The 25,088-nt window shown below is 40.3% G+C and overlaps 3 protein-coding genes across 4 annotated transcripts in view; 1 reads left to right on the forward strand and 2 right to left on the reverse strand.

The window, feature by feature from the left end:
* The first annotated feature begins 229 nt into the window (after positions 1 to 229).
* cse1l (CSE1 chromosome segregation 1-like (yeast)) lies at positions 230 to 13,285 on the forward strand. 2 transcript variants are annotated; one of them, XM_028576640.1, is made up of 25 exons: positions 230 to 393; positions 1,179 to 1,271; positions 1,424 to 1,566; positions 1,790 to 1,891; positions 1,991 to 2,136; positions 2,231 to 2,321; positions 2,446 to 2,553; positions 3,622 to 3,714; positions 3,825 to 3,992; positions 4,078 to 4,207; positions 4,358 to 4,423; positions 4,660 to 4,862; positions 4,995 to 5,079; positions 5,244 to 5,305; positions 5,397 to 5,533; positions 7,650 to 7,753; positions 7,872 to 7,969; positions 8,079 to 8,229; positions 9,670 to 9,878; positions 10,459 to 10,556; positions 10,700 to 10,785; positions 10,945 to 11,026; positions 11,726 to 11,872; positions 12,160 to 12,391; positions 12,606 to 13,285. In XM_028576640.1, exons 2-25 carry the CDS (start codon positions 1,187 to 1,189, stop codon positions 12,693 to 12,695), a joined length of 2,916 nt encoding a protein of 971 aa, XP_028432441.1. In that variant the 5' UTR covers positions 230 to 393; positions 1,179 to 1,186; the 3' UTR covers positions 12,696 to 13,285. The 2 variants fall into 2 exon arrangements, with proteins under 2 accessions (XP_028432441.1, XP_028432440.1); XM_028576639.1 differs by having other exon boundaries at positions 231 to 368.
* Positions 13,286 to 13,347: 62 nt separating this feature from the next.
* On the reverse strand, positions 13,348 to 16,742 carry LOC114554668 (retinol dehydrogenase 10). The gene is made up of 5 exons (XM_028576641.1): positions 16,220 to 16,742; positions 14,332 to 14,430; positions 14,081 to 14,226; positions 13,864 to 13,995; positions 13,348 to 13,757 (listed from the first exon to the last, which is right to left on the reverse strand). The coding sequence occupies exons 1-5, from the start codon at positions 16,667 to 16,669 to the stop codon at positions 13,640 to 13,642; spliced, it is 945 nt and encodes a 314-aa protein (XP_028432442.1). The 5' UTR covers positions 16,670 to 16,742; the 3' UTR covers positions 13,348 to 13,639.
* A 6,283-nt stretch (positions 16,743 to 23,025) lies between these two features.
* Positions 23,026 to 25,088, reverse strand: part of LOC114553725 (potassium voltage-gated channel subfamily B member 1) — a 38,506-nt gene continuing 36,443 nt past the window's right edge. The window contains exon 2 of the mRNA XM_028575066.1: positions 23,026 to 24,882. Coding sequence (XP_028430867.1) covers positions 23,026 to 24,882 — 1,857 coding nt within the window. The remainder of the gene's footprint in view (positions 24,883 to 25,088) is intronic.

Below are 25,088 nucleotides of genomic sequence, written 5' to 3' on the forward strand. Positions count from 1 at the left end.
GTAAAGAATGATCACTTATGTAAGATTTAATTTAAGCATCTGCTAAAAGTGAAAGGAGAAAAGACATTTCAAGTTAACTATATAGCCTTCATATAGTGGAGATGATTAATAACCTTGAATTGAAATATTGAATGATTATTTAATGTAACGTTGCTGTACTTGAAAAAGACCATAATATACCGTATAAAATGATAAAGGGGCGTGTCTTACAACTTTCTTCTGTCATCTACGCGTGCGCAGTATACTGACCGCGCAGTTCCTTTTGCTCTGTACGTTTGAAAGCTGGCACGGCGAGCACGTCTGGTCTGTACACAGCTGTCAACGTTAGTGCCTCCCCTAGCCCATTCTGACTGAAATTTACTGTAACGGTAAGATGTCCCAGTGCTTTATTAGGTAATACGGGATTCTAACTTGGGTCTGTCCGACATCTTGCGAGTAAATGTTTATTGTTCGGAATTTAGCTAACTTTATGGTTAGCACAAAACACATTAGCAAGCTAGTGCTAATATTAGCATGCTGTCTTGGAGGGGACCGCTGCTGGATCAGTCTATTCACTGGAAATGGGATATTGCTTTCCATGCAGCTTTAGATGATGTACATTATGTTGTTAGTTCGGGACTGTGAATCAAGAAATAACTTCTGTTAAATATATCTTTATATAAGATAACGTTTATGCAATGTAGCGACCGTCCTATTAAATTTACAGAATACCATACAACCTTAAAATTGCTAGCTTAGCATTAGACTGATCTGGAGTCAGCGGGGCCAACGGAGCTAATGTCAGATTGAGGCTAAAGTAGCCAGCCTAGCTAGGTTAGCAGCGGGCGGAATGCATGTAACGTCAACTATGACTGAGACTAGCAGAAGAACTGTAAACTTGGTATCAAGAATTGCCTTTACTTGTTAGAGCATTAAAACTGACGTTTTAGTCACAACATGAATTATTTCAACAGTTAGGATACATTTAGCACACATTTACTTATTTTTAAGTAATATGACTTTAGAGGATCCAATACAAACGTTTTGATAGCCTATCGCTACAGTTTGTGTAGCTATATGGTTACTCAGCATTTAGATAAAGTCCATTCATGTTTAGTAAGGCTATAAGCCTCTTTAGCAACTTGCTGCCAGACACTGGTTCATCTCTTTCATTCACTCGCTCGTTTTCTTTTCTTTAGTTACAAGCATGGAACTGAATGATGCTAACCTACAAACCCTCACCGAGTTCCTCAGGAAAACGCTGGACCCAGACCCAACAGTCAGACGTCCAGGTAATACATGACATGGCATGAACTTGCATATCTTAATACAGTTTATAAAGGATATTGTTCTCGTTGACCTATTAATGCAAAGTATTTACTTGATTGTGTAATCTCTGCTTTGCAACACCGGTTTTCTATTTATCTTGTTTGTTTGTTTTAAGCTGAAAAGTTCCTTGAATCTGTGGAGGGAAACCAGAACTACCCCTTATTTCTACTCACTTTGCTGGAGAAGTGCCAAGACAACGTGATTCGTGTCTGTGCTGCTGTTACCTTCAAGAACTACATCAAAAGAAACTGGCGCATCGTGAGTCTCACTAAGTAAAATCAATCAGTGTTGACTCTTGTATCTTGTATGTAGATACAGTGTTTGAATTCACACTGCATGGCATGCATCAGATTGTGGCTGTATGGGACAAACTATATAAAGTAGCATTTAGTTCAAAATCTGAACAGAACCATTATCGTGTTGGTCTTGTTGACCTGTACACTGAGTTGATTATCTGACTTTGTGATATGTTTTCCCAAAGGTTGAAGATGAACCAAACAAAGTCTCTGATCCAGACCGAACAGCGATCAAAGCAAATATAATAAATTTGATGTTAAGCAGTCCGGAACAGATTCAAAAACAGGTACATCGTCACATGTTACAGTGCCTTTTAAGGGTCTAATTTGAAGATGTAAAGAAATATGCTCAACAAAGCTCCTGTTTATCCTCTGCATTTCTACAGTTGAGTGATGCCATCAGTATTATAGGAAGGGAAGATTTCCCTCAAAAATGGCCTGACCTGCTAACTGAGATGGTGACTCGCTTCAGAAGTGGAGACTTCCACATCATCAATGGAGTGCTTCGTACTGCACATTCCCTCTTCAAGAGGTAGAGCTCACTTCTTAATGGTTTAAACTGTTTTAATGATTAAATAAATAATATAATATTGTTTTTTCTGTCCACTCCCTTATTTTTTTTCAAGGTACCGCCATGAGTTCAAATCAAATGAGCTTTGGTCAGAGATCAAACTAGTACTGGACACATTTGCTCTACCTTTGACGGAGTTGTTCAAGGTTTGTAATGGCTTGCAGTTCAATTATCACAACACTTACAAGTTGTTATATAACATCTAAAAATATCAAAATGTTTGTAAATGAAGAAGTATTAACAGTGAATGTTCACTCTTCTTTGCTGTAGGCCACTATTGAGTTGTGTCAGACTCATGCTACAGACGTCAATGCCTTGAAGGTCCTCTTCTCTTCCCTCACACTAATCTCCAAGCTGTTCTACAGTCTTAACTTCCAGGTCAGTTCAATTTTCTTTGTACTTCAAGGCTTTGATGGTTTGGACAGCTGCATTGTCTCTTTTGTAGCTGAGGTGATCCTTCTCCACCCCACAAGCACTATATCGCAATCCAAAAATCTTTGTGTGCTGTTTTCCCCTTATATATTTTGATGGCATTTATTGCTGTGGACATCTTTTGAAGTTGCACCCAAGATCAAAGTTGATCATAAAAGATTAATGTGAAGTAGCTTTGGTTCTTCATGGTCAGGGACGTCTCATGTCTTTTTCCGTTTTTAAAGAGTTGATGTTGTATTGTTTGGCTCTTTTGTGCTGTGAAAAATCCCTATCAACAATTGCCATCTGGCACATTGGATGAAAAACATTTCTCAGTTACAGATGTTTCAGTATCAGTTGCTTTTGCAAGACTAAATTACAGCCCTTAAAGCTGTTGTGGAAGTTTCTTTTGCAGCAGGAGTAAAGTTTTGAAAGTTTAGTAAAGTGAAACAAATAAGACAATCGACGACTAAACCAAGTTAGGTTTTTGTATTGTACAACCCCCAGTTGCATCTCAACTGGCATGGGAAAACTAAATGTATCAGGGGAGAGAGTTTTAGGTTGACCTTGTAGCCCCTATCTGTTCAGACATACGGTGCTCACATTATGTTCCAGACTTTGTGATTCTCACTTAGTTAGAATAAGAATCTACATGTGGGAATGAGAAACTCCCTTTCAGGATTGTGAGAAAAACCAAATCACAAATAAAACATAAGAATATAAGGAATCATGCTTAAATGTAATTTTTGCCATTACAGAGCCAATCATCATTTAAATCCATAAGAGGTCCAAAGTTTCTCAAAAGCTGAAATTGTAGGCTAATGTTTGCTTTCATTTATTATTTTGAATTGGACATTAATGCAGTCAATAGTTAATCATTAATACATTTGTAATTAATGCAAGTCAATCATGCACAGTACTGTATGATGAATGTGCCCCATGTAGAGGTAAAGTCAGCTTGTGTTTAGTAATTCATTCACAGTTTTTACCATTATGTGAAACATTTGCCTTCAACTGTACTCTGTTATTACACAGGACCTTCCAGAGTTTTTTGAAGACAACATGGAAACCTGGATGACCAATTTCCACGGTCTACTGACTTTGGATAATAAACTTTTACAAACTGATGTGAGTTTTTTTTCTTCTTTTTTTCTCATGCAATACATTGTTTAACACTGCTATGCTGTAGAGTGGCTTTAATCATTTGTGTGTTTATGTCTCTCGTGACAACTCCATAGGATGAGGAGGAAGCCGGTCTCCTGGAGCTGCTGAAGTCTCAGATCTGTGACAATGCTGCTCTCTATGCTCAAAAGTACGACGAAGAATTCCAGCCGTATCTGCCACGCTTCGTCACTGCTATCTGGAACCTTTTAGTTTCTACTGGCCAGGAAGTCAAATATGACCTGGTGAGATGACCGATCCCTCACTTTTATACATTTTTTTTAAAGTTTACTTTCCCAGTACTAACAATAGACCTTGGCTTTGTTTCAGCTGGTAAGCAATGCTATCCAGTTCTTGGCATCGGTGTGTGAAAGGCCACACTACAAGCATCTATTTGAGGACCAGAATACACTTACTAGCATTTGTGAGAAGGTCATTGTGCCCAACATGGAGTTCAGAAGTAAGTAAATGCTTTTTTCTCAAATTTAGATTGCACTTGCAAATGTCATTAGTAGACAGCTGATTCAGGGCTCTGCTTGCTTGGACATAAGCATGCACTTGACTTATATACTGTGGGATACTGACCAGATGGCTTGTAATGCCCGATTAGGTGCAGATGAGGAGGCCTTTGAAGATAACTCTGAGGAATACATCCGGAGGGACCTTGAAGGATCTGGTAAAGATTTAAGATCATTGCTTCCTCCTCACATTTTGAGTTTGGAAAGTGTTTCTCCTGGCATATAAGATTAGTCAAACTCCATATTCATAGTTATTTAGTCAATTGGTTGGTTTGTTTGAACACTTAAATCTAAAGTTTCAATAGGTTTCCACATAAAAATTATGGACAGTTAACAAAACTATGCTAATGATAACCATGTCCCCATTTTTAACCGTTTTCCCATCCTCCGTCAGACATCGACACTCGTCGTAGAGCTGCATGTGACTTGGTGAGAGGCCTTTGTAAATTTTTTGAGGGCCCTGTCACGGCAATCTTCTCTGGCTATGTGAACTCAATGCTGGGAGAGTATGCCAAGAACCCTGGGGAGAACTGGAAACACAAAGATGCCGCCATCTATTTGGTCACATCACTGGCGTCTAAAGCACAGACACAGAAGGTATTGTTGACTGCTGACCTTCAGAGGCTTATTGAATATATACCTGCTAATGCAATGAACATTTATAATCTGTGTTTGACATAATGAGCATAATTTACTCAGTCCTTACGTTATTTTCTTTTCTTTCACCAGCATGGAATCACACAAGCCAACGAGTTGGTGAATCTGAATGAATTTTTTGTGAACCACATTCTCTCAGACCTAAAATCCCCTAATGGTAAGAATACTTTTAACACCTCTCAATATGATGTAGAGTTGTATTCTGTGTTACACCAGCTGGCTCACTTTAGGTTTGGTTCAGTGAGCTGGGGTGACATTTGAATGTCCACCTCTATTTGTGTATAGACATTAATTAACATCAAGCACTAATTGTCATTGTAGTTAATGAGTTCCCAGTGCTGAAGGCAGATGCCATCAAGTATGTCATGATCTTCAGAAGCCAGGTATGAACTTCTACTTTCTCCGCAACTTGTTAAATTTCAAAAGGCAAAATGAATGCATTACAGAGGGCTCTTCTCTGTCCTTATCCTTCAGCTTCCTAAGGAGCAGCTGCTGCAGGCAGTTCCTCTATTGATAAGTCACCTGCAGGCAGAGAGCACAGTGGAGCACACTTACGCCGCCCATGCTTTGGAGAGGCTGTTCACCATGAGAGGCTCCAGCAACACCACACTGTAAGTATCGAGTGATATAGTAAAAGATACTGATATTTAATTGACCAAAACGGTCCCTGAGTCTTGCTCATATGCATTTTTTTCCAAATACAAAAAAAAGTGAGCAGGGATTGTACAGTGTAGAATGGAATGTTAAAGCAAGTTGGGATTCATTCTTCTTCTTCTTTTTTTTTGATATTAAAATGTAACTCTCACATCTAGGGATGTCACGAGAACCGATACTTGCGATACCTTTCGGTTCTAAAATGACAAAACACAGATGATGCCCATTTTTTGTGAGCGCCGATGCCAGTGTTAGCAGCATCGGTGCTGCGCCTCTTCTGGAACTGATGGGGGCAGTATACGCTTCAGAGTGTTCCAGTCGATGCATTCAGAAGTAGGAGGTCACGAACAAGCCAAAGTCACGCCCTTCTACTTCCGGTCCATGGGACATAGCTTTCAAAAAAATATGAACGAGTCAACGGAGATAGATTCTACCCAACCTAAAAAAACAGCATGTTTCATTGCAAACTCACGGTCCTCTCTTCCTGATTTAAACCCCCCCCTCTCTTGGCTTCAAATAAGACTGTTGTCGGCTACGGCCGCTGAACAGGCTACACGTTGTAAACAGCCGTGGCCGCTTGCCTGGTCCTCCGGTAACGTTAGCTAGCAGTTAGCAGGGTTAGCATGGCGGTGTTAGCCAAGAGGACCAGTAGGGATCACTTTACTGACTGTGTCTCAATTGTTTTTGCGAGTAACCAACTTGGGTACTCTAGCTATATAATGCAATGTGAGTACATAAATGTTGAAATGACATTAAATGACCGTCCCTTGTAGCCGTGATAAATTAGCCTGAAGCTAATGCTTACCTGTTCAGGAGGAAATTGGCCAACTCTGCGTCCTTTTGGGCTCTAAGCTGTCTCCATCTTTCAAATACATCTCCAATATTTACCCGGGGTTTGTTACATCTCTGGTCACGCAACTGTTAGAAACACTGTTTTGTTTTGTACTTTTGTTGTTTTTGCACAGTACCTTTTGAAAATATGCCTGGGGACACTAGTTGTTGCACTATGACCATTAATTGCACTTTATTATGTTCTGTGCTCTATTGCACATGTTTTGTATGTCTTGTCATGACATTTTAATATTTTAATAAAGAAGTTCATGGTTCAAGTACATGGAATCTTAGACCGTGGTATTGAAATTGGTATCGAGAATCGTGTTATTTTACTGGTATTGGCACAAGGCTACTGAATTTTCGGTATCGTGATACCCCTACTCACATCCTAATCCAGTCCAGATTAGAACAAGGCAATGTCTCCATATTTACCAACATTTGTGACTGCTTTCACATTAGTTTACATGGATTTGGACTGTAGATTGAACAATATGAGCACTTTTTAAAACTGAAATAAATTAGTTAACGGTAATGGACATGCAGTGCAACAAAGACAATATTGTCTCTCAGTGGTTTCTGTGACATTAGAAGTACTTTCAAAGTAGTGTTTAAAATACACAGAGCTGCCTAAATGGCCGTAGCCCCGCCGAGTGGAAAGTCACACCGTGCCTCTGACCTCTTTTGGAAATCTCTCTGCAGTGTGATCTGCTGTGCCACATTGTAAATTCAGATGGATTGTGATTGGCTGTCAGTTTCTATCTTTCATCAAATCGCTCTGAAAGTGATCCCAACAATATCGTTTGCCTCTGTCGTTATAGTTGTGTTGTGGACTCCACCACCCTCTTGAGTTAGAATTATTTTTAAAACTTTATCTTTATTTTTATGCTTCTTGGTGTGGATGGCCCTTTTTTATACAGAAAAAAATAGACCGTAAAATTCTGTGATTGACCAATCTGAATCAAGTATTCAACAAGGCCTTGTAATTACTAGTATGAAGTAATCACCCTTAACTGATATTAGGAAGATTATCTATTTATTTACCTTTTTCTCCAGAGATCAATTGTATACTACCTTCACCCACAGCATTGCATTAATAGCAATCTCACAAAAAGTTTTATGGACAACTGTGATGAAACAACAACAAGGCGAATTGTAGAGAGTCTGCTCAGACTTTAACGTCTATCTCTATAGCTACTAACACATTATTTTAGCCAATCATCCCCTCTGCATGTTTTTCAGTATCACACCTGCAGAGATGGCGCCTTTTACTGAACAGCTGCTCAACAACTTGTTCAAGGCATTGGCTCTTCCTGGTTCTGCAGAAAATGAATACATCATGAAAGGTATACCTGGCTTTCCTTTGTCATCTAAAATTCTCTCCATTATGGTTTCCAAGTCGGTGTCAGACCAACTCCAAAGTTATTTTAAGTAGCCTCATAATGTCTTTCTTAATTTTTAAAGCCATTATGCGCAGCTTCTCACTGCTGCAGGAGGCCATTGTTCCTTACATTCCCACCCTGATTGGTCAGCTCACTCATAAGCTCCTCTTAGTCAGCAAGGTAACACACACTTTGTTACTATTCGTGTATATAGAAAGATTCACCAAGATGCTGGTTTGTTCAGGGGATACACGTGTCAACTATTTCAAAATCTGTCATCCATTTCCAGAATCCCAGCAAGCCTCACTTTAACCACTACTTGTTTGAGTCCCTGTGCCTGTCTGTCCGGATCACCTGCAAGTCCAACCCCACCACGGTCAGCAGCTTTGAGGAAGCACTCTTTCCCGTCTTCACTGAGATCCTTCAGAACGATGTCCAGGGTTTGTCATTTATCTATGGAATTGATTTATACTCTAGATGCACCGATTACAACTGTCTAGGCCATTTCTGTTTTTCTTTGAGTTAGGACAGCCGATACCGATTTTAGCCAATTCCGATTTAATTTTTTCTAACCACTTTAGGCCCACGCAAATATTTGTTTTCTATCTTTTTTTTAATAGAACATTTTGCACAGAACATAGAACATTTTTTGAACGGATAATGGATTATTACAAAATAGAACTATATAAATTACTCCTGGTGTGGGAAATTCACACACATCTAAAGTGCAATGTTGGAACCATTTCCTTCTTTTCACATCCAATATATATCCAACAAAAAAAATGTGATTTTGGTTTTTGGTGTCGTCCCTCCACGCCCTACTTTTTCCGTGCCGGTGTTGCATATTTGCAAACTTGTTATCTTCTGCACACACGCTGAAGAATTTCCAAACAGCTGACATGTTGCAGATTAATTCACGAGGTTCCCTACATGTGCGAGAATAGCGCGGACACGCGCTTCACACCGCAAGTGGGTACGGGCGACACATGGCGGAAAAGTTGAGAGAAAGGAAAAAGCAAAAGAGACTGTGCTGTTGCTTCGGTGTGTGACTGCGTCCTTGAGAACTGTTACTCATAACTTATGTTGTCCGTAGCATTGACCGGTATGAAATCGGCATATGTCAAACTGACCTGCCGGTTGCCGGTCATGGCAGAGCACTTGAAAAACAGCCAATTCTGGTCACCGGCCGGTCTATCGGTGCATCTCTAATTTATACTGTATATGTGTAGATCAGGGGGCTTCAAAGTGTTTTAGGCCAAGGACCCCTTAGCTAAGAGAGCAACGAAGTAGGGACGTCCTGCTACGTATACTGTATAAAATTAAAGCAACACGAAAGCACTTTTCCCGCTTCAGTCCCCCTACCGGTTGGAAGCATTACATTACATTATGCAAGTTTGCCAGATTGGGTAGTGGATCTGTAGTTCGAATGAGACATTACAACAGCGGTAATGGACAATTCCGCTTCCAACCTGTAGGGGGACCGAAGCAGGAAAAGTGCTTTAGTGTTGCCTTAAGTTGCATTAAACTGAGCTGCATGGATGAAAATGAATCGCAGTGAATCCTTAAGCTTAACTGTATGGCTACCATAGTAGACATAGTAAGCTTATTTTCAATGCGTAAATAATTTTTTTTTCACAAATAGGTCAATTTATCTTTGCTTATGAAATGTTACGGTAATGTTTATATTTTTAGACATATATTAATTTTTAAAAAGGTTTAGAATTTTGTAAACATAATTTACATAATTACCCCCTGCACTAACTCCGAGGACCCCCTAGGGGTCACAGAACCCCCTGTTGAATATCTCTGGTGTAGATGATATGAAACACAGATGCTTATAGAAGCAACTCCACTCATCCTCCATTTGTCCTCCGTTGCAGAGTTTCTTCCATACGTGTTCCAGGTGATGTCTCTCCTGCTAGAGATCCACTCCAACTCTATTCCCTCTTCCTACATGGCTTTATTCCCTCACCTGCTGCAGCCTGTGCTATGGGAACGGACAGGGAACATCCCTCCTCTGGTGCGTCTGCTTCAGGCTTACCTGCAGAAGGGAGGTGTCTCTATTGCCAGCTCTGCTGCGGATAAAATAGTAAGTGATGGCAGTGTTGTGTACAGCACAGAAAATCGTAATTTGTTAGTTGTAGAGATGGTCCGATTTGCGTTTCGGCTGATACCAATTACTGATCCGATACCAGTGTGTCATATATTTTATTATGTTTTAACAACTGTATACTACTATCCCTGTATGGATGTGATATGATTTCTATCTTTGTTGTCAGTCTGGCTCAGGTTAAACTCTTTGTGAATCATGAACAAACACAAACCATGAATGCCACAGAACTTTCTTTTTTCATCCAGTTTGACACTTTGTCACTTATAACGGAAAAAGAACATAAATAAACTACTTTAACGTAGATTTTCTTTAGGGCTTTATTACATGGAATCGGATCGGTGCATAAACACGAGTACTAACCGATACCAGCGTTTTAGGCAGTATCGGAGGCGATACTGTTATTGGTATCGGAACATCTCTACTTAGTTGTATGCAGTTGATAACAGTGATTGCATCTATTTGTTTTATGTTTAACATGTATACGTTGTATAATTTATTCGTTGTTTGACCAGTATGTTGACACTTGGATCTTGTCTTGGTCATCTTTCCCTCTCAGCCCGGCTTGCTTGGAGTTTTCCAAAAGCTTATTGCCTCTAAGGCCAATGATCACCAAGGTTTTTACCTTCTCAACAGTATCGTAGAGCACATGCCCCCGTAAGTCGCTTATAGTTGTTCTCAGTGGATCATATATAAAATATTGTATGTTGTGAAATTGATTGGTTTTTAGGTCATGAAATTGTTAAAGTGAACTTGACATGTGGTTGTTGTTTTGGCTTTTTTTTGGCTTTTTTTGCCAGAGAATCTATCACTCAGTACAGGAAACAGATCTTCATTTTGCTCTTCCAGAGGCTCCAAAGCTCCAAAACCACCAAGTTCATCAAAAGTTAGTACAATCATCTCATTATGTTAATGTTCTGTTGAGTTATTTATGTGTCCAACATTGTTGGGTGACCAAGCGCATGCCAGTATAGTGAAAATGATCACCACTTGTACTATAAGCTAATGTCTGTCTCATAATGCTTACTTTCTTCCTTTCTCACAGGTTTCTTGGTGTTCATCAACTTGTATTGTGTCAAATACGGAGCCATTGCACTTCAGGAGATTTTTGACAGCATCCAGCCAAAGTATGTGTATTTTCAATATAGGCCACAAGATGTTGTACACTGACCTCTTACTGCAGTTCTATTAAACATTAACTGCACACAAGATTCAAAAGAAGATTATAGCCCCTTGAGCTATTTAAACATGTCTTGTTCACTGTGAATAGGACATACTTTTTAAAGGAATATTTCAGCCAATACTTTTATTATCAAACAATCCCTTTTTAAACTTGAAAGGTGGCTCTTGGTGAAGGATGGAAGCTGTAGTCAGGTTGGATTGACAGCAGTTACAATGGATTTCACAGGCTACCCAGTTTAATGGTGAAAAAGGTGTTTCTAACCGGTATCCTTGCATCACAATTACCACTTGCCACAATACTTGATCACCCATGGACACAGGTTTGTGGATCAGGTTGAATTATGAGTGATGGCAATTTGTAATGTTTTTGTATTCTTAAACAAGAGGAAGTAAAAAAATAAAGAGACAAACTGATAATATTTAGAGGCATCCTGTTGTCTAGAAGACATTTATATGCATAATAACAGCTGCTTTAAATTTCCCCATGTGATGATGATGATGCTGGTTTCTTTCTCCTGCCTGCAGTATAGCCAATATGTCCTGGTCCCAGAGCCTTTGCTCCAGGTTATCTTGTCTTTAGTGTAAGAGCAGACGACCAGTGGCAAAATGCACAGCATTAATCCGGTTTGCTTTTTGTGTTGCAGGATGTTTGGTATGGTGTTGGAGAAAATAATTATTCCAGAGGTTCAGAAGGTGTCTGGACCAGTTGAGAAGAAGATCTGTGCTGTTGGCATCACAAAAGTCCTTACTGAATGTCCTGCAATGATGGACACAGAGTACACTAAACTCTGGTAGGAAATCCGCATGAAGACGACCCAACCATTGCATTCCTTCTTTCTTTTTTTTTCTTCATGCAGTTACTTGGCCCATATCCCTACACACCTATAGTCTCCCCCAAAGTCCTCTTATCAGGACTTAGTGTGCGTATACAAATGTGTTTGATTTAGTGTTCCCAACATTATGCATACAGCTATTTGGCTGAAATACTCTCCTGATACAAACTGGGTTACAAGTGTTCATTTGTTGTCCTGAGTAAAACTATAACCAATGATTTGGGTGTTAATGTGTGTGTGTTCAGGACCCCTCTACTCCAGGCACTCATTGGTCTATTTGAGTTGCCAGAAGATGACAGCATCCCGGATGATGAGCACTTCATCGACATTGAAGACGCACCAGGCTATCAGACGGCGTTCTCGCAACTCGCCTTTGCCGGAAAGAAGGAGCACGACCCGATAGGAGACGCCGTTGGCAATCCCAAAATCCTGCTGGCTCAGTCACTCCACAAGCTCTCTACTGCCTGTCCAGGAAGGGTATGTTTTAAGACATGGGCAGGGGGGAAAGAAATGTCGCAAGTTGTCCCAAAAGTCATGTTCTCTGGTTATTTTTCTTTAAGTCATAACGTTATACTTGTAATAGCAGAAATGTTAAGATTATTGCGCAACTGCTTTGCTCTGCTACAGATGATGGGACGATACAGAAAGCAAATGAGTGATTCTCACCTCGTCTCTCTTTTTTTTGGTGCAGGTTCCGTCAATGCTGAGCACCAGTCTGAATGCAGAGGCCCTCCAGTTCCTGCAGGGCTACTTACAGGCAGCCACTGTGCAGTTGGTTTGAAACCGATGTGATGGTGTTCCCTTTCCTCATGAGACCACAATACATTGCAGGAGTAGCAACAGTGAGCTCAGGTCACACGACAGACCTGCTTCAGCTGAATTTGAATCTTTACAGATTTGGTTTGACTCTACAGTTTATGATCGTTGATGATTTGCCTGACTTTGAATGCCTGAATTTAGGGTGTTTTTGCTGATGCATGTTTTTTTAAGGGTTTTTAAAGACATGACCAAAAATTGAATAACTGAATTACGGTTTTTGGGCCCTATGTTTGCTGTGTGGCAAAGGCTGATGAGGAATTGGATATCAAGTTCTGATACAATTGTCAGTTTATTTCAAAAACAGCAGCAGAGGTATACTTCAACAGTATTGTGGAACAGCTGAACATCACAATCATATGGGAGGGATTTCTTTAGTGCTTTTTTTTTTTTTGTATGATTGAATTCCTTTTTACAGTTTATGGAGACTGTAGTCTGTGGCTCAAACATAATGCATAGTATTTTTCTGTTGCATGTTTCCCTTAAATTTCTTATTGTCTAGTCTTTGTTTCTGCAATGTTTGTTAATGTGAATAAAAAGAGGCCATTGTATAGATCTGTTATCATTGCAGCCTCTTTTCTATAAGCAGTATTTTGATGAATTTATCTTGATTGGTGAATGTTGGCCTCCAGTGGTGAGATAAATCAACTTTATAAATAAGGAGGAATTTCCTTTTCATTAAACAAACCCTGGTGGCCCTTCAGATCCAGTTATAGTTATTTATAAGCAGAAATCACCCAACATGTATGCAACAATGGCTGTGAATAAAGTTACCCTTCAGGCCATTGTTAAACATGCAGATATTGGGCTCTCCCTTTAGATGACAAATGTATGTATTAAGAACATACAGTGTGAGCCTTTGGCGATTGCATTGGTCCAAAAGGTTATAAGACAGGCTCACGAAAAGTCTTAGGATTTGATGTGGCCGTTGGAGGTCTTCAGTTCAACGTTCTGGATGAAGGGTAGCATGCATTTGTCACCTCCCATGAAGCGATATGTTGCTACGTTTGCCTCCCATGGGAGCAATCTAGAGAAGGGAAGGAAGGAAAACAAAACATGTTCCACATTAATTTATTGTCTTGGTCTGTAAATAATTATCTATTATGGCCTTATTCACTCTACAGTGTACTCACGCTCGTGTTAGGAAGGCAATGTACATAAGGCGAGGAATGCAGATCATTTGCTGTTCAGCTAAAATAGCTTTCATTGACTGCTGTACGGTGTATAGGGGCTCCAGGGGTGGAATTAAACTGCGAAGCTCCTTCCTGATGTCAAACAAAAAGTGGAGAACATAGAATCTATTTTTTCCAGTATCCACAAAATTTGAAATGATGAATTATGGCATCTCACCTGATTTCACAGCCTGCAAACATCCCTGTGTCTACAATATAAGGGCAGATTAAAGTGGTTTTGATGCCATCCATGTCCTCTGCAAGCAACTCGTGCGTCAGTGACTCGTGGAATCCAACAGCACCAAATTTACTGGCACAGTAATCCTGAAGGAAGAAAGTAAATACCAGCATTTAAATGCTCTCTATAATGGATTGTTCTAGGATCTGTCTGTTCAGTTTGTGGTTGAGGAAGTCAATCATATGTCTTACCTCTACACAGGCAGTGCTGAATAGTCCAAGAGCACTAGCAATGGTTACAATGTGACCATGGTTATTTGCTTTCATCTGAGGCAGGAAGGCCTTTGTCATCTGTTGAGTTATGAAAAAGTTAGACAGAAATATAGATGGCCTGATAAACCGGTCAGCGACAACCTGAGGCAAGCCCATCCACCTTTTGAATAACACAAATACCAATGATGCCAAATAACACAGGGAAACTTCAACAATCAGGCACAATGTTAATGTTACTTAACTTGTATGGTATCTGAAGCATTTTATGAGAGTCTGCTGAGGAAATACCCAAATGTTTACCTGGTGCTCTCGAAGCAAAGTATGTTGAAATATTCCACCAGTATTTGAACAAAGCTTCTATATCTGCACAGAAGTATATTTGTCCAAAGGTTCACCTTAGGGTCAATATATTTGCTTTAACACAGGGGTTTTCAATGTTTTTTAAGCAAAGGACCCCTTAACTGAAAGAGAGATGGAGCCCCCTATTACATGTATAAAATTAAGATGCTTATTAAACTGAGCCTACAATAATGTGTAGGGTGGCCTAAAGCCTTTATACATACCTTTTTTGCATAGCATACTAAGCTATTAACATCAAAATTGTTGCCATGATTTTACAAATCATGTTTTAATGTTAAACATACATGTGGCATAGCGAATGCTCAGGATGAACTGTGTCTGTGGATGGCTATCTTAGTGACTACCTTACCGATACTGTAGGTCAGTAAGCAGTGGGGATTTATATTTGCTAATAATATGTTGAATTCATGTTAAGACTTACATTTTTGAAAAAACAAAAATTTGGCGGCCCCCCTGCATTGACTCTGAGGACCCCCTAGGGGTCCCGGACCACCTGTTGAAGATCCCTGCTTTAACGTGTATTACAGTATCAACTGAAATGGCAATAGTGTATACTGTAGATAGTGCACATTGTCAATTGTAAAAATCCTGTTATTTTTTTCACGACAAATCTATTCACAACATCGTGAACCTGTGGCCTCAAAGGCAAGGCTGGATTACCAGGTGGGCAACTGTTGAAGGGCCTCAGACCCAGAGGGGCCCTATAAAACCCCAACTTGACTGTTGGCAGCTGGTCTGGTAATTTCATTAATCATGACTTTGTTAGGGAATATAAAAATATGCACCACTTAATCATAATATTAACTGACATGATAAGGGCCTGTTTTAAGGCCATGTCTTTAAAAAAGGGGCCTTGTGTCAAAATCTAGTTTTAAGGCCTTTATTAATTAACTTGACACTAGTCATATGGTGCATGTTCCTATCTTTTAAAGCTGGGGCAATGTAGAATTCCAGCGAAGAATCAATGCACAGAGTGGAAGCGACTAGGGTTTGTGAGGAGCTCAGCATCTCAGTGGTGCCCGTTTGCCCACATACAGTAGGCCCTTTTGCAGCCAACTGTTCCCAACAGAGAGGCGTTCTCCTTTGTCAGATCAGGTGCATAGAGGTGCTTTCACAAAAATGAGCACCCGCCCACTGTATATGTTGCTGATATCCTTGATAGTTGGTGCTAATGAGCTTACCCGTTTATTATGAGCATGAGACTGCAGCTTTACGAGGATCAAGGGCCCATGCTGTCTTAACGGGGGATGAGTGTTTAAGGTTACTGCCGCATACTTGTAACCTCATGTTAACATGTCACAAGGACATAATGGAGCTCGGCGGCGGCACAGGCTGCTCTGATTCCTTCACACATCAGTGCACAAATACAGATCAGCGGGGAGGACTATATTGAATAGATGTTACGTAATTCATGTCAGGCTGGTAGAGGATGTTTGCTCTGTGTCTAGCAAAGGTGGGGTTTTACGGCTCCAAATGTGCGTAAATGGTGCGTGCGTTAAAGTCTCACCCAAAACAGTGCGTGGCAGTTCACCAGCAGAGTCCTCTCCAAAAGCTCGTCAGGACAGTCCAGCAGCCTCCGTCCGGCCACCACGCCAGCGTTGTTGACCAAAATGGAGACTTCCCCGACCTCAGCTCTCACCCTGTCCGCCGTCTCATAGATGTTCTGACGCTTGGACAGGTCCACCGTGTATGTGTGCACCTGAACTCCCAGCTCCCGCGCCAGCTTGGCGGTCTGCTCGTTGGCAGCCGTGTTGCAATCCCACAGCACTAGGTGTGCTCCTTCTTTGGCAAACTCCTGGGCAAACAGCCGGCCCAGCGCGCCCCCGGCCCCTGTTATCAGACAGAGCTCCCCGTCAATGCACTTGAGCCTTGGCCTGAGGAAAGTCTGGATGACTGCATGCAGGATGGAGTAGCTCAGTTGGATAAGCATCAGCAGCAGGTCTACTATAACAATCATGATGCACCTATCCAGTCCTGTTAGTGAGCCACACAAGCAGACCGCCTAGAGTTGTTTCTCTGTGTGACGCGGGATTGGATGGCCATTTTTATATAATGTGTGTGTGCCCGGATTAGGACGCGGACGGATGGTGGCCACCAATAGAAGGTCTTTTTGTCTGATGACTGAGGAGCTGACTGACTAACCCGTGCACATTCATATCACGTTCATAAACAGTTGCTGAGTATGAGGCATGGATTAAGATAACACCCAAATCCAGAACCAAAGGCAGCATGTATTTATACCAGCATAGATTCCATAATGTTAAGCCTCTGCATCCTGTGTGGCTACCTGAGCAGGCCACATTATCACGAAACATGTTTTTATTTAAACAATAGCTTGTTATTTATTGGTGAATCAGTTCAGAAAAAAACGTTGGGCACAAACTCCTTCAACAAAAGGACAAGTGACCATAAAGACATTTCAGTTTTATGTTAATTTGAGGCCTTTTCTGCTGGAAGGTTAGGTGCAGATTTTTTTAAAGACTTTACAAAGTTAAAATACTGCAACTTAGGAAAATACACACTTGAGTTGTCTACCCTGATTCTTTGAATGTATTGTTCAGACAGGACCAGGACTGTGAATTTAGTCTTCCATCACGTCATCAATCGCTTTAGGAAGGATCTCTTCACAACACAAACAGTTTGGAGAGGAGGAATGATTACAGTGATCAGTAACTTTCACCTGCACACATGAACATGCTAGTAGTTTTAAGAATTTAAAAAAAAATAATTAATTGAAATAATGAACTATGGGCTTGGGCAGTGAAGTCCAAAGTATGCAGTACCTTAAGTTTTTTGTGTGTGTGTCAGAATTTTTCTGAGACAGTACACAGTGGACACTGACTCAGACAAAACCAGACTTGAATTATAACTGGTATTTAGTGTTTGGTGTTTAAAGGCAAAATCATAGTGAAGAAAGACACCTGGACAAAAAGGACTCAGTTCAAAAGTATTTCCTGTGTTAAATGTCACTTAAAGATGGAAGTAACTGAATATAACTACTGTTGTCACTGTCACAGTCATAGCTTTTTCTGTCTACACTCTAAAATGTCGTCATATTCAAATAAGGGCTTTCCTTCTTTTCTACCTGTAACCATTAAATCCAAAAGAAATATCAATGTCTTATATTGATTTGGATAAGGTATTTACAGCTTTTCGTCAGTCAGCTGAGAAGAGCGTTAATTCTCTTTCAGTTTCTTTAGTTAGAGTTGCCCGGAAAAGATCACAAACAACAATGTTGTCTTATGTAAAAAGTAACTCATTACTTTTACTCTGAGCTGCGTTTGACTTTTATATAAAATCTTTACCCACAATTGACAACAGTAAGCATATTTTACACAAGTATATTTTTTAGTATTTTATTCATGGCTGGTCCCCTGTTATGTAGCCAGTCCTTTCATCTGTTATACAAAGTTATTCCTGATCCATGATGTGAGGCGGATTATCCAACTATGAATAAAATGTTAAGGTGATGAACTGCTTAGCACATGTGCACAAATCCCTAATGTGTAGCATGTTTCATAAGTACTCTTTTTCTATAACATTATACATCTAATTTATTGGATTAAAATATGTTACTGTACTTGTGACCCAGACTATAGTGGTTTTGTTTAAGTTTTTTCTGCAGAGTGATTGTTGCTCGTGGAAGTTAAAATAAATTAAGTTTTTGTCTTGTGAAAAGCGTTGTTGTGACTGGCATTGACTGTGATGTAATCCTCTTCAAAACTTTGGTCATGACGTAGCACGATGTAATGTAACATAACAAATGGGAACCAAAATAGAGGAAAATACCGACATTAGACAGCGCAAAAATGATGAATCAATTCATCATTTAGTCGATCAACAGAAAATTCGAAACAAATTTTGATAACTAATTAATCATTTAAGTCATTTATCAAGCAAATGCCAAATATTTGCTGGCTTTCTGTTTTATATAACTGGAAACTGAATATGTTTGGGTTTCTGACTGTTGGTCGGTCAAAACAAGACATTTTAAAATGTCACTTTCGTCTGAGGGAAATTGTGATAGACACTTTAATATTTCTTTTTTCATTTTCTTGGAAAAATAATCAATAGAGTAGTTAATAATGACTTTTTTTTAGTTGCAGCCCTTAAAATGAAATAATCATGTGCCATTAAGTGTAGTGAGTATTATAATATACACAGTATATTTTTCATTGAATACAGACCAATGTGTCCCTGAGCAAGACACTTAACCCCTAGTTGGCGTGCAACCTCTGACATATATAGCAATTGTAAGTCGCTTCGGATAAAAGTGTCAGCTAAATGACATGTAATGTAATGTAACACTGGAGGGTGCTGTTGTATAAGATATGCAGTTTCCTTCCACAAACCACAAGCTCAGCCCTTGCCCAATCTCAGTGTTCGCTCTCCATGTATTACATTCCTCTTGTGTGAATTCACTGTTTTTTATGAACACAATTCAGTTAATAAAGTGCAGCACCAACACTGGATTATTGTCTTTTATTAAGCATTAGTCAGTAAAAGGAGACAATTGCTTCCAAATTGCTGATCATAGACATTTTCCTATAGCTTATAAGATGATATTTACAAGTTATGTGGGTTAAAGTTTAATTGAGCTACATGCGTTGAACAACAGGAAACCACAAAGATAATATTCTATAAAGTCAACTGGTATGAAACCTTACAAAACAAACATTTCCCCACACACTGTAAGGGCGGCATACAGACCTGTGTGAGTTGAACAGAGGCGATTCATTCCCTAAATAAGGGGGAAGATTCTGAAAATTAAATTATGTGTCTGCATTTGGCTTGAACCTCTAATGTGGCGTATTGTGCTTAAAGAAAATTCTGATACTTATTGACATTATACTTTGTGCTTTGGAAATTGTATTTGACCATTTGTATGTTGACATTTTTATTTGCATGGTTAGAGAAAGCAGAAGAGGATTTAATACAGAATAATCAATAAAGTGCAGTTCAGAAAACAGGAAAATAATAAAGACAGGGCAATAAGGACATTGTTAACATTAATTCAACAGAGGAAGGAGTTGTCCACGATGACGAGATGCTCAATACCAAAGATCAGTGAGTATTTACTGCATGTCCTCTGTTACAAAGTTTGTTCCTCTACGACATTGTCAGACAAAAGACATTACTGTAACTGAGCCTTCCCTTCTGGCCCATACCCTCCCTTTGCATGCCCAGGATGATAATAATAGAATCACAGAAATGAACACATCCTCAAAAGGATGCCATTTCTGCACTGTCATTCTGCACAAAAGACGCAAGCACACGGCTGGTGCTTGTAATGGAAAAACCCACATGACTGCATAATCTAGCTGCATAACTTTCTGAATGAGAGGATCATAGCGATTGTCCTGTCTTTAAAAAGCTGAGAGAGCTCACAGATCATGTCTTGAATAATGATGTGAAGTTGGGCATGAGGTGAAGGAGCAGAGTGCTACAGCCATCATTAGTGATGTCAGTTGTAATCAGGCTGCACAGCTTTCTCTGTCACACACCTCTTGTTCCTATTCCATTCACATTTCACACTCACTCCCACCGTGGGGGTCGGTAGCTGAAGTAAGCATACACCATAGCAACAGCACCTTACGTAGCTGTGGTCATGCTCTACCTATTCTTTTGTAATTTGCTGAGATGTGTGAAAAAGTAAAGTAAAGGGATGGTGTGGCAGTCTGATTTAAAGGCCCACAATCCAGCTATCTGTTTACATAATGTTATCGATAATTGAGGCTTCACCAGACTGAAGCCACAGGTGAGCAGGGAAGAAGAGATGAATGAATGATTGAGTGAATGCATGAACAGAATGTAAACTGTGTATATTTGCAATTTGTCTCTACAAATTAGTCTACATGCTTGTATCAAATGCGAGCCATTGAGTCATCTCAACCATCACCATGGAAACAGTGGTCGTTCACTTCACTGAGTGAGTCTGCACGTTTGTTTTTGTGGATTGGGCCTCCATCATGTAAATGTTTGGTGCATTTAAGTGTACAGCAAATACATTAGAGGGAGGGGGTGGGTATCTAATACAGCAGTCTGACAGCTTGATGACCCAGTTATCTGTGTGTTTATTTGCTGTACTGTTTGTTTAATTGTCATTCGGGCATCAGTAGACAGCGACAGATTCAGCGTGCGGGGCAGGCGTGCAAAGGCACGGAAATATCTTACTCATATAATGTCTAATGATTGCAAACAACCATACAGCATAAATACTTCTATTTCTAGACTCACTTCTAAAAACTACCTAAAACAGAGGCTTTAAAGCTTGCTTGCATGTTTTTTTTTTGTAAAGTTAATAATGCTTTAAAAACATGCTTGCATATGTAATGAAACAAAGATCATGAGAGCACCAGATGATCAACACCCAGATTGGTCATATGTTTGGAGTCAGGTGCAGGATGCAGGATATTTGGTCGAACTGCTGTGAGGTGGCTTTGTGTTTGTAAGAGATGTCACATGACCTCATGTGAGTGTAATGTTTTGGATCTCTGGAAGCGAACAACTTGCCAAGATCCACAGTGTGTAAATAATCCAATTTTAGCTTTTGAAATGGGTGTGAATTAAAGTGCCGTGTTCCCTCTTCATTTTCCGTCTATTCTTTTCATTCCCTGTCAACAGCTTTCTTCTTCAAAGGGCAGTCCTCTCGTCTACTTACATGTTTGTACCGCATGAGCAAGTATGGCTCCCTGAAGTATGTCAGATTTAGAAAAAGAATGCTTACATTTCTTAAATTTTTGAGATAAAACAGTAAAACTTACCATCATCTGTACAAGATATCAGAAGGAACAATTCTTTGGTTCTTCACATTGCAAATAAGGATAGAGGGACAGACATTTACGGGAAGACAGTAGCAAACAATACAAATTCATCTACTACAGTATATTGTCCAACAAATGCAACTCCATCAAAATAATGCAGTACATATATTGAAATGCAAAACTACAAAATTAGCACAATATATTTGTCTAAGAGTCAATTCTTTTAGAAAATATCTTAAAAATATAAATTATTTTCATTCTGTACCTTGTACATTTAATGTTTTTTGTGTGTGTAATATTCTACTTTTGTAGTTATACATGTACAATAGTCACATTCCAAAAGTGGAGGTTCAACATAAAAAATCTCAGTGATTTTCAGTGCTGTCTTTCCAGCTAGTGATGCTCATCAGACCTGTCATTTTATATGAAGTTATCAGCTACAATAGGTATGATGACTCCTTCGAGACACCTTTGAGAATGTTTTGAAATAACACATAAAGACATTTAGATTTACGGCAGGTTAAAATTCTGATAACACCACTACAAACAAGAATAAAGAGTAGTTTTTTGTTTCTGTTTATAATGAAAATAATTATCATGTTAAGGTGCTCTCCCTTGCCAGCAGTTGAGCACCATTGGAACAAGAAGGAAATCGATGGATGCAGCCTCACAGTGTCTCTTTGTGTTGTCTAAATGTTTTCTGTGCAGTAAAAAAAATATGGACGAGCATGACACTAAACTCAGACGGAAATACTTGATGCTCCTCAAGTTCACACTTAAGAGATCAAGAACGCTACATAACAATGAATATACAGTACTGTTTATTTGTATGTACTGTCTGTCCGTATATGTCTCTCTCTCTCACTCATACAAACCTTAAACACGGGTGACAACATAAACTAAGGCCAGTTTTGAGGAAGGAAGTTAAAGGAAGCAAACTATACATTTTCACAACACACTGTTGCCTTTGTAATGCCATATTTATACACTGTGTAACCAATAACTTGAAGACAAATGTAAGTTATTTGAAATACCTCAGCTGAATGAGTTTCCCATTTTGCAGTGCCATGTTTCAATGCCCTCTGTGTGTTGCTACTTATTGGACAGTGTTTGCTATAGTGGCTTTAAAGTAGTACCCAGGGGATGTCAGAAAAATAGGTTTTTGCTTATAAAAATGATATCCTATACTCTTAAAACTAGGCAGTGATTATTATATGATGATCTGGGCTAAAACACATGTATAAATAGTAAAAACTATCAGACAGACACTTTTAAAACCTCTTAGGTCAGAATCCTCTGCTAAACTAATTAATTCAGGAGTCCTTGGTAGGAAAAGGTTTGAGAGCAGAACACAAACTTATTTCCCATTGTCTGCATCTATTTTCATGGGAGAAGCATTTTGTGTTGTAATTCTTCAAATGTTCCTGCAAATGTTTTCATTGTCTTTCATATTTTTGGGAAGTTCAGTTTTGCTGAGTTCACTGTGCTTCTTACATTTTCCTTTCTGCTTCCTCCTCTCCTGTATGTTTCCTCCGTGGTCACTCCCACTTTAAGCATTAGAGTGACTCTTCTCTCCCTGAAATGGCTGTAGTTCCTGAGCCACATGGTTCTCTTGCCCTTCTAGCGGCAGTGTGCTGTTTCCCAGCTTCCTCTGTAGGCCCTCCATGTGGTTGGCCCCTTGCTGGAAGCTGGAGTGATGGGCAAACTTGGGCCTGGTTCTTTCCAGAAGTCTTTGGGATGGTTTGGTGCCTGAACCATCATACAGATGCTCCTCCTCATCTGTGTCAGCATCAATGAATGTATTGATGGACGCATCGTGGAATGTGAAGAGGCTGCTAGGCATTAAATTATCCGGGCTCTTGCTGGGTGTCCTGCTGCTGGCAGTTGTGTAGACGGACACCTCGGGGCTCCGGACTGATGAGCTGTCTGAGAGAGCCCCTGTCCCTGAATCCTCCTCAGCTCTGAAGTTGACCTTTAGTGAGTGGCTTTTGTGCGGTTTGTTGAAGGGCAGACTCCTGGGGCTGTCAGAATGCAGGCCAGGCTTTGTGCCTTGTCCTATCAGGGGTGTAGTGGTGCCCTGGGATTCTTCATGCTCATTCTCCAGGGTGGGCTCCAGGCTGGGGTTGGTACTGACTCTCCCTAGCATGCTGCTGACGGGGCTGTGGGAAAAGCGAGAGCTCTCAGGTAAGTCAGTGGCGCAGCTGATGAAGCTGTCAATGCTGGACATGCTCCTTATGTCTGAAACTGCCTCTGCTTTACTTGAGATGGCTTCAGTGGGGATACTTCCCATCTCTAATTCAGATCCCTGCCCAACTGCTTTGGATGGCGGCCCTTTTTCCTTGCTGTTGATGTCGGGTTGTGAGTGGGCCTTGGCCATCTTGTTGTACATCTCCTCCAGTTTCTGTGCACTGAGATGCTGAGGGCTGCTTGAGGGCTTGGCCTGCTCTTGGTTGTTGGATTCAAGGTTTTTGGTGGGGCTGCTGGGGCCCATATGTGACTTGAGTTTGAGTGTCCCTTTTTGCCGACTAGGAGACACATGATTATCATGCACCTTCTCCTGCTTTTGCTCAGTATTTTCCACCATTATATCCATGAGCTCTATACTGCGGCCAAATGCATCTTTCATGTTCATAGAAACAATGCTACCATTTCTCTTAGCCCTCTCCAGAGCCTCCCTTCTTTTAATGGCTTTCTCCTGCCTCTTTTGCTCTTTGTAGAACTCAGAGAAGTTATTCACGATGATGGGGATAGGCAGGGCTATCACCAATACTCCGGCAATGCAGCACAAACCTCCAACTATCTTTCCCAGTAGAGTTTTTGGGTAAATATCTCCATAGCCTACTGTGGTCATAGTAATGGTAGCCCACCAGAAGGAAGCTGGGATGCTTTTGAACTTCGTGTCCTCTTCATCCTTTTCGGCAAAAAACACCAGACTGGAGAATATCATGATGCCCATGGCCAAGAAAAGGATGAGCAGGCCCAGCTCATTGTAGCTCCTCCTAAGAGTGAAACCCAGAGACTGAAGACCTGTGGAGTGACGAGCTAGCTTCAAAATACGCAAGATCCGCATGATTCGGAAAATCTGAACCACGCGGCGCACGTTTTGAAATTGCAGCACACTCTTGTTGGATTCTGTCAGGAAGATGGTGACGTAGTAGGGCAGGATGGCCAGCAGGTCGATGATATTCAGAGGACCCTTAAAGAACTTCCACTTGTTGGGGGAAGAGAGGAAGCGAAGTAGGTACTCCATGGTAAACCAGGCAATACACACAGCTTCCACATGGGCCAGCTGCGGGTTGTCTGTGGAATGACCAAACTCATCTGTGTCCTGCAGCTCTGGAAGGGTGTTCAGAGACAAGGCAATGGTAGACAACACAATGAAGAGGATGGAGATAATTGCCAGGATCTGGAAAACAAAACACAGAAAATAACAACAATGAAAAATAGAAGAACACACAATAATGTCTATGGAATATACCCCAGTGTTGTATACGCATCTTGTACCATTTTCTCGGGATAGAAAGGTTGGTCGATCCAGACTGAAATATCTCAACAAATATTGGTATAATTATCATGAAATTGTAAGCAGATTTTTCAAGGTCCTCAGAGGAT

The sequence above is a fragment of the Perca flavescens genome, chromosome 4 (genome assembly GCF_004354835.1).
Source record: "Perca flavescens isolate YP-PL-M2 chromosome 4, PFLA_1.0, whole genome shotgun sequence".
Classification (NCBI taxonomy): domain Eukaryota; kingdom Metazoa; phylum Chordata; class Actinopteri; order Perciformes; family Percidae; genus Perca; species Perca flavescens.

Coding starts and splice junctions, on each gene's coding strand:
- cse1l (XM_028576640.1), top strand. CDS start 1,187: ATGGAACTGAATGATGCTAACCTACAAACCCTCACCGAGTTCCTCAGG. Junction 2,322..2,445: donor CTTTGACGGAGTTGTTCAAG/GTTTGTAATGGC, acceptor TCTTTGCTGTAG/GCCACTATTGAGTTGTGTCA. Junction 10,786..10,944: donor AACCACCAAGTTCATCAAAA/GTTAGTACAATC, acceptor CCTTTCTCACAG/GTTTCTTGGTGTTCATCAAC.
- LOC114554668 (XM_028576641.1), bottom strand. CDS start 16,669: ATGATTGTTATAGTAGACCTGCTGCTGATGCTTATCCAACTGAGCTAC. Junction 14,431..16,219: donor ACTGCCACGCACTGTTTTGG/GTGAGACTTTAA, acceptor ATAACTCAACAG/ATGACAAAGGCCTTCCTGCC. Junction 13,758..13,863: donor ATTGCCTTCCTAACACGAGC/GTGAGTACACTG, acceptor TCCCTTCTCTAG/ATTGCTCCCATGGGAGGCAA.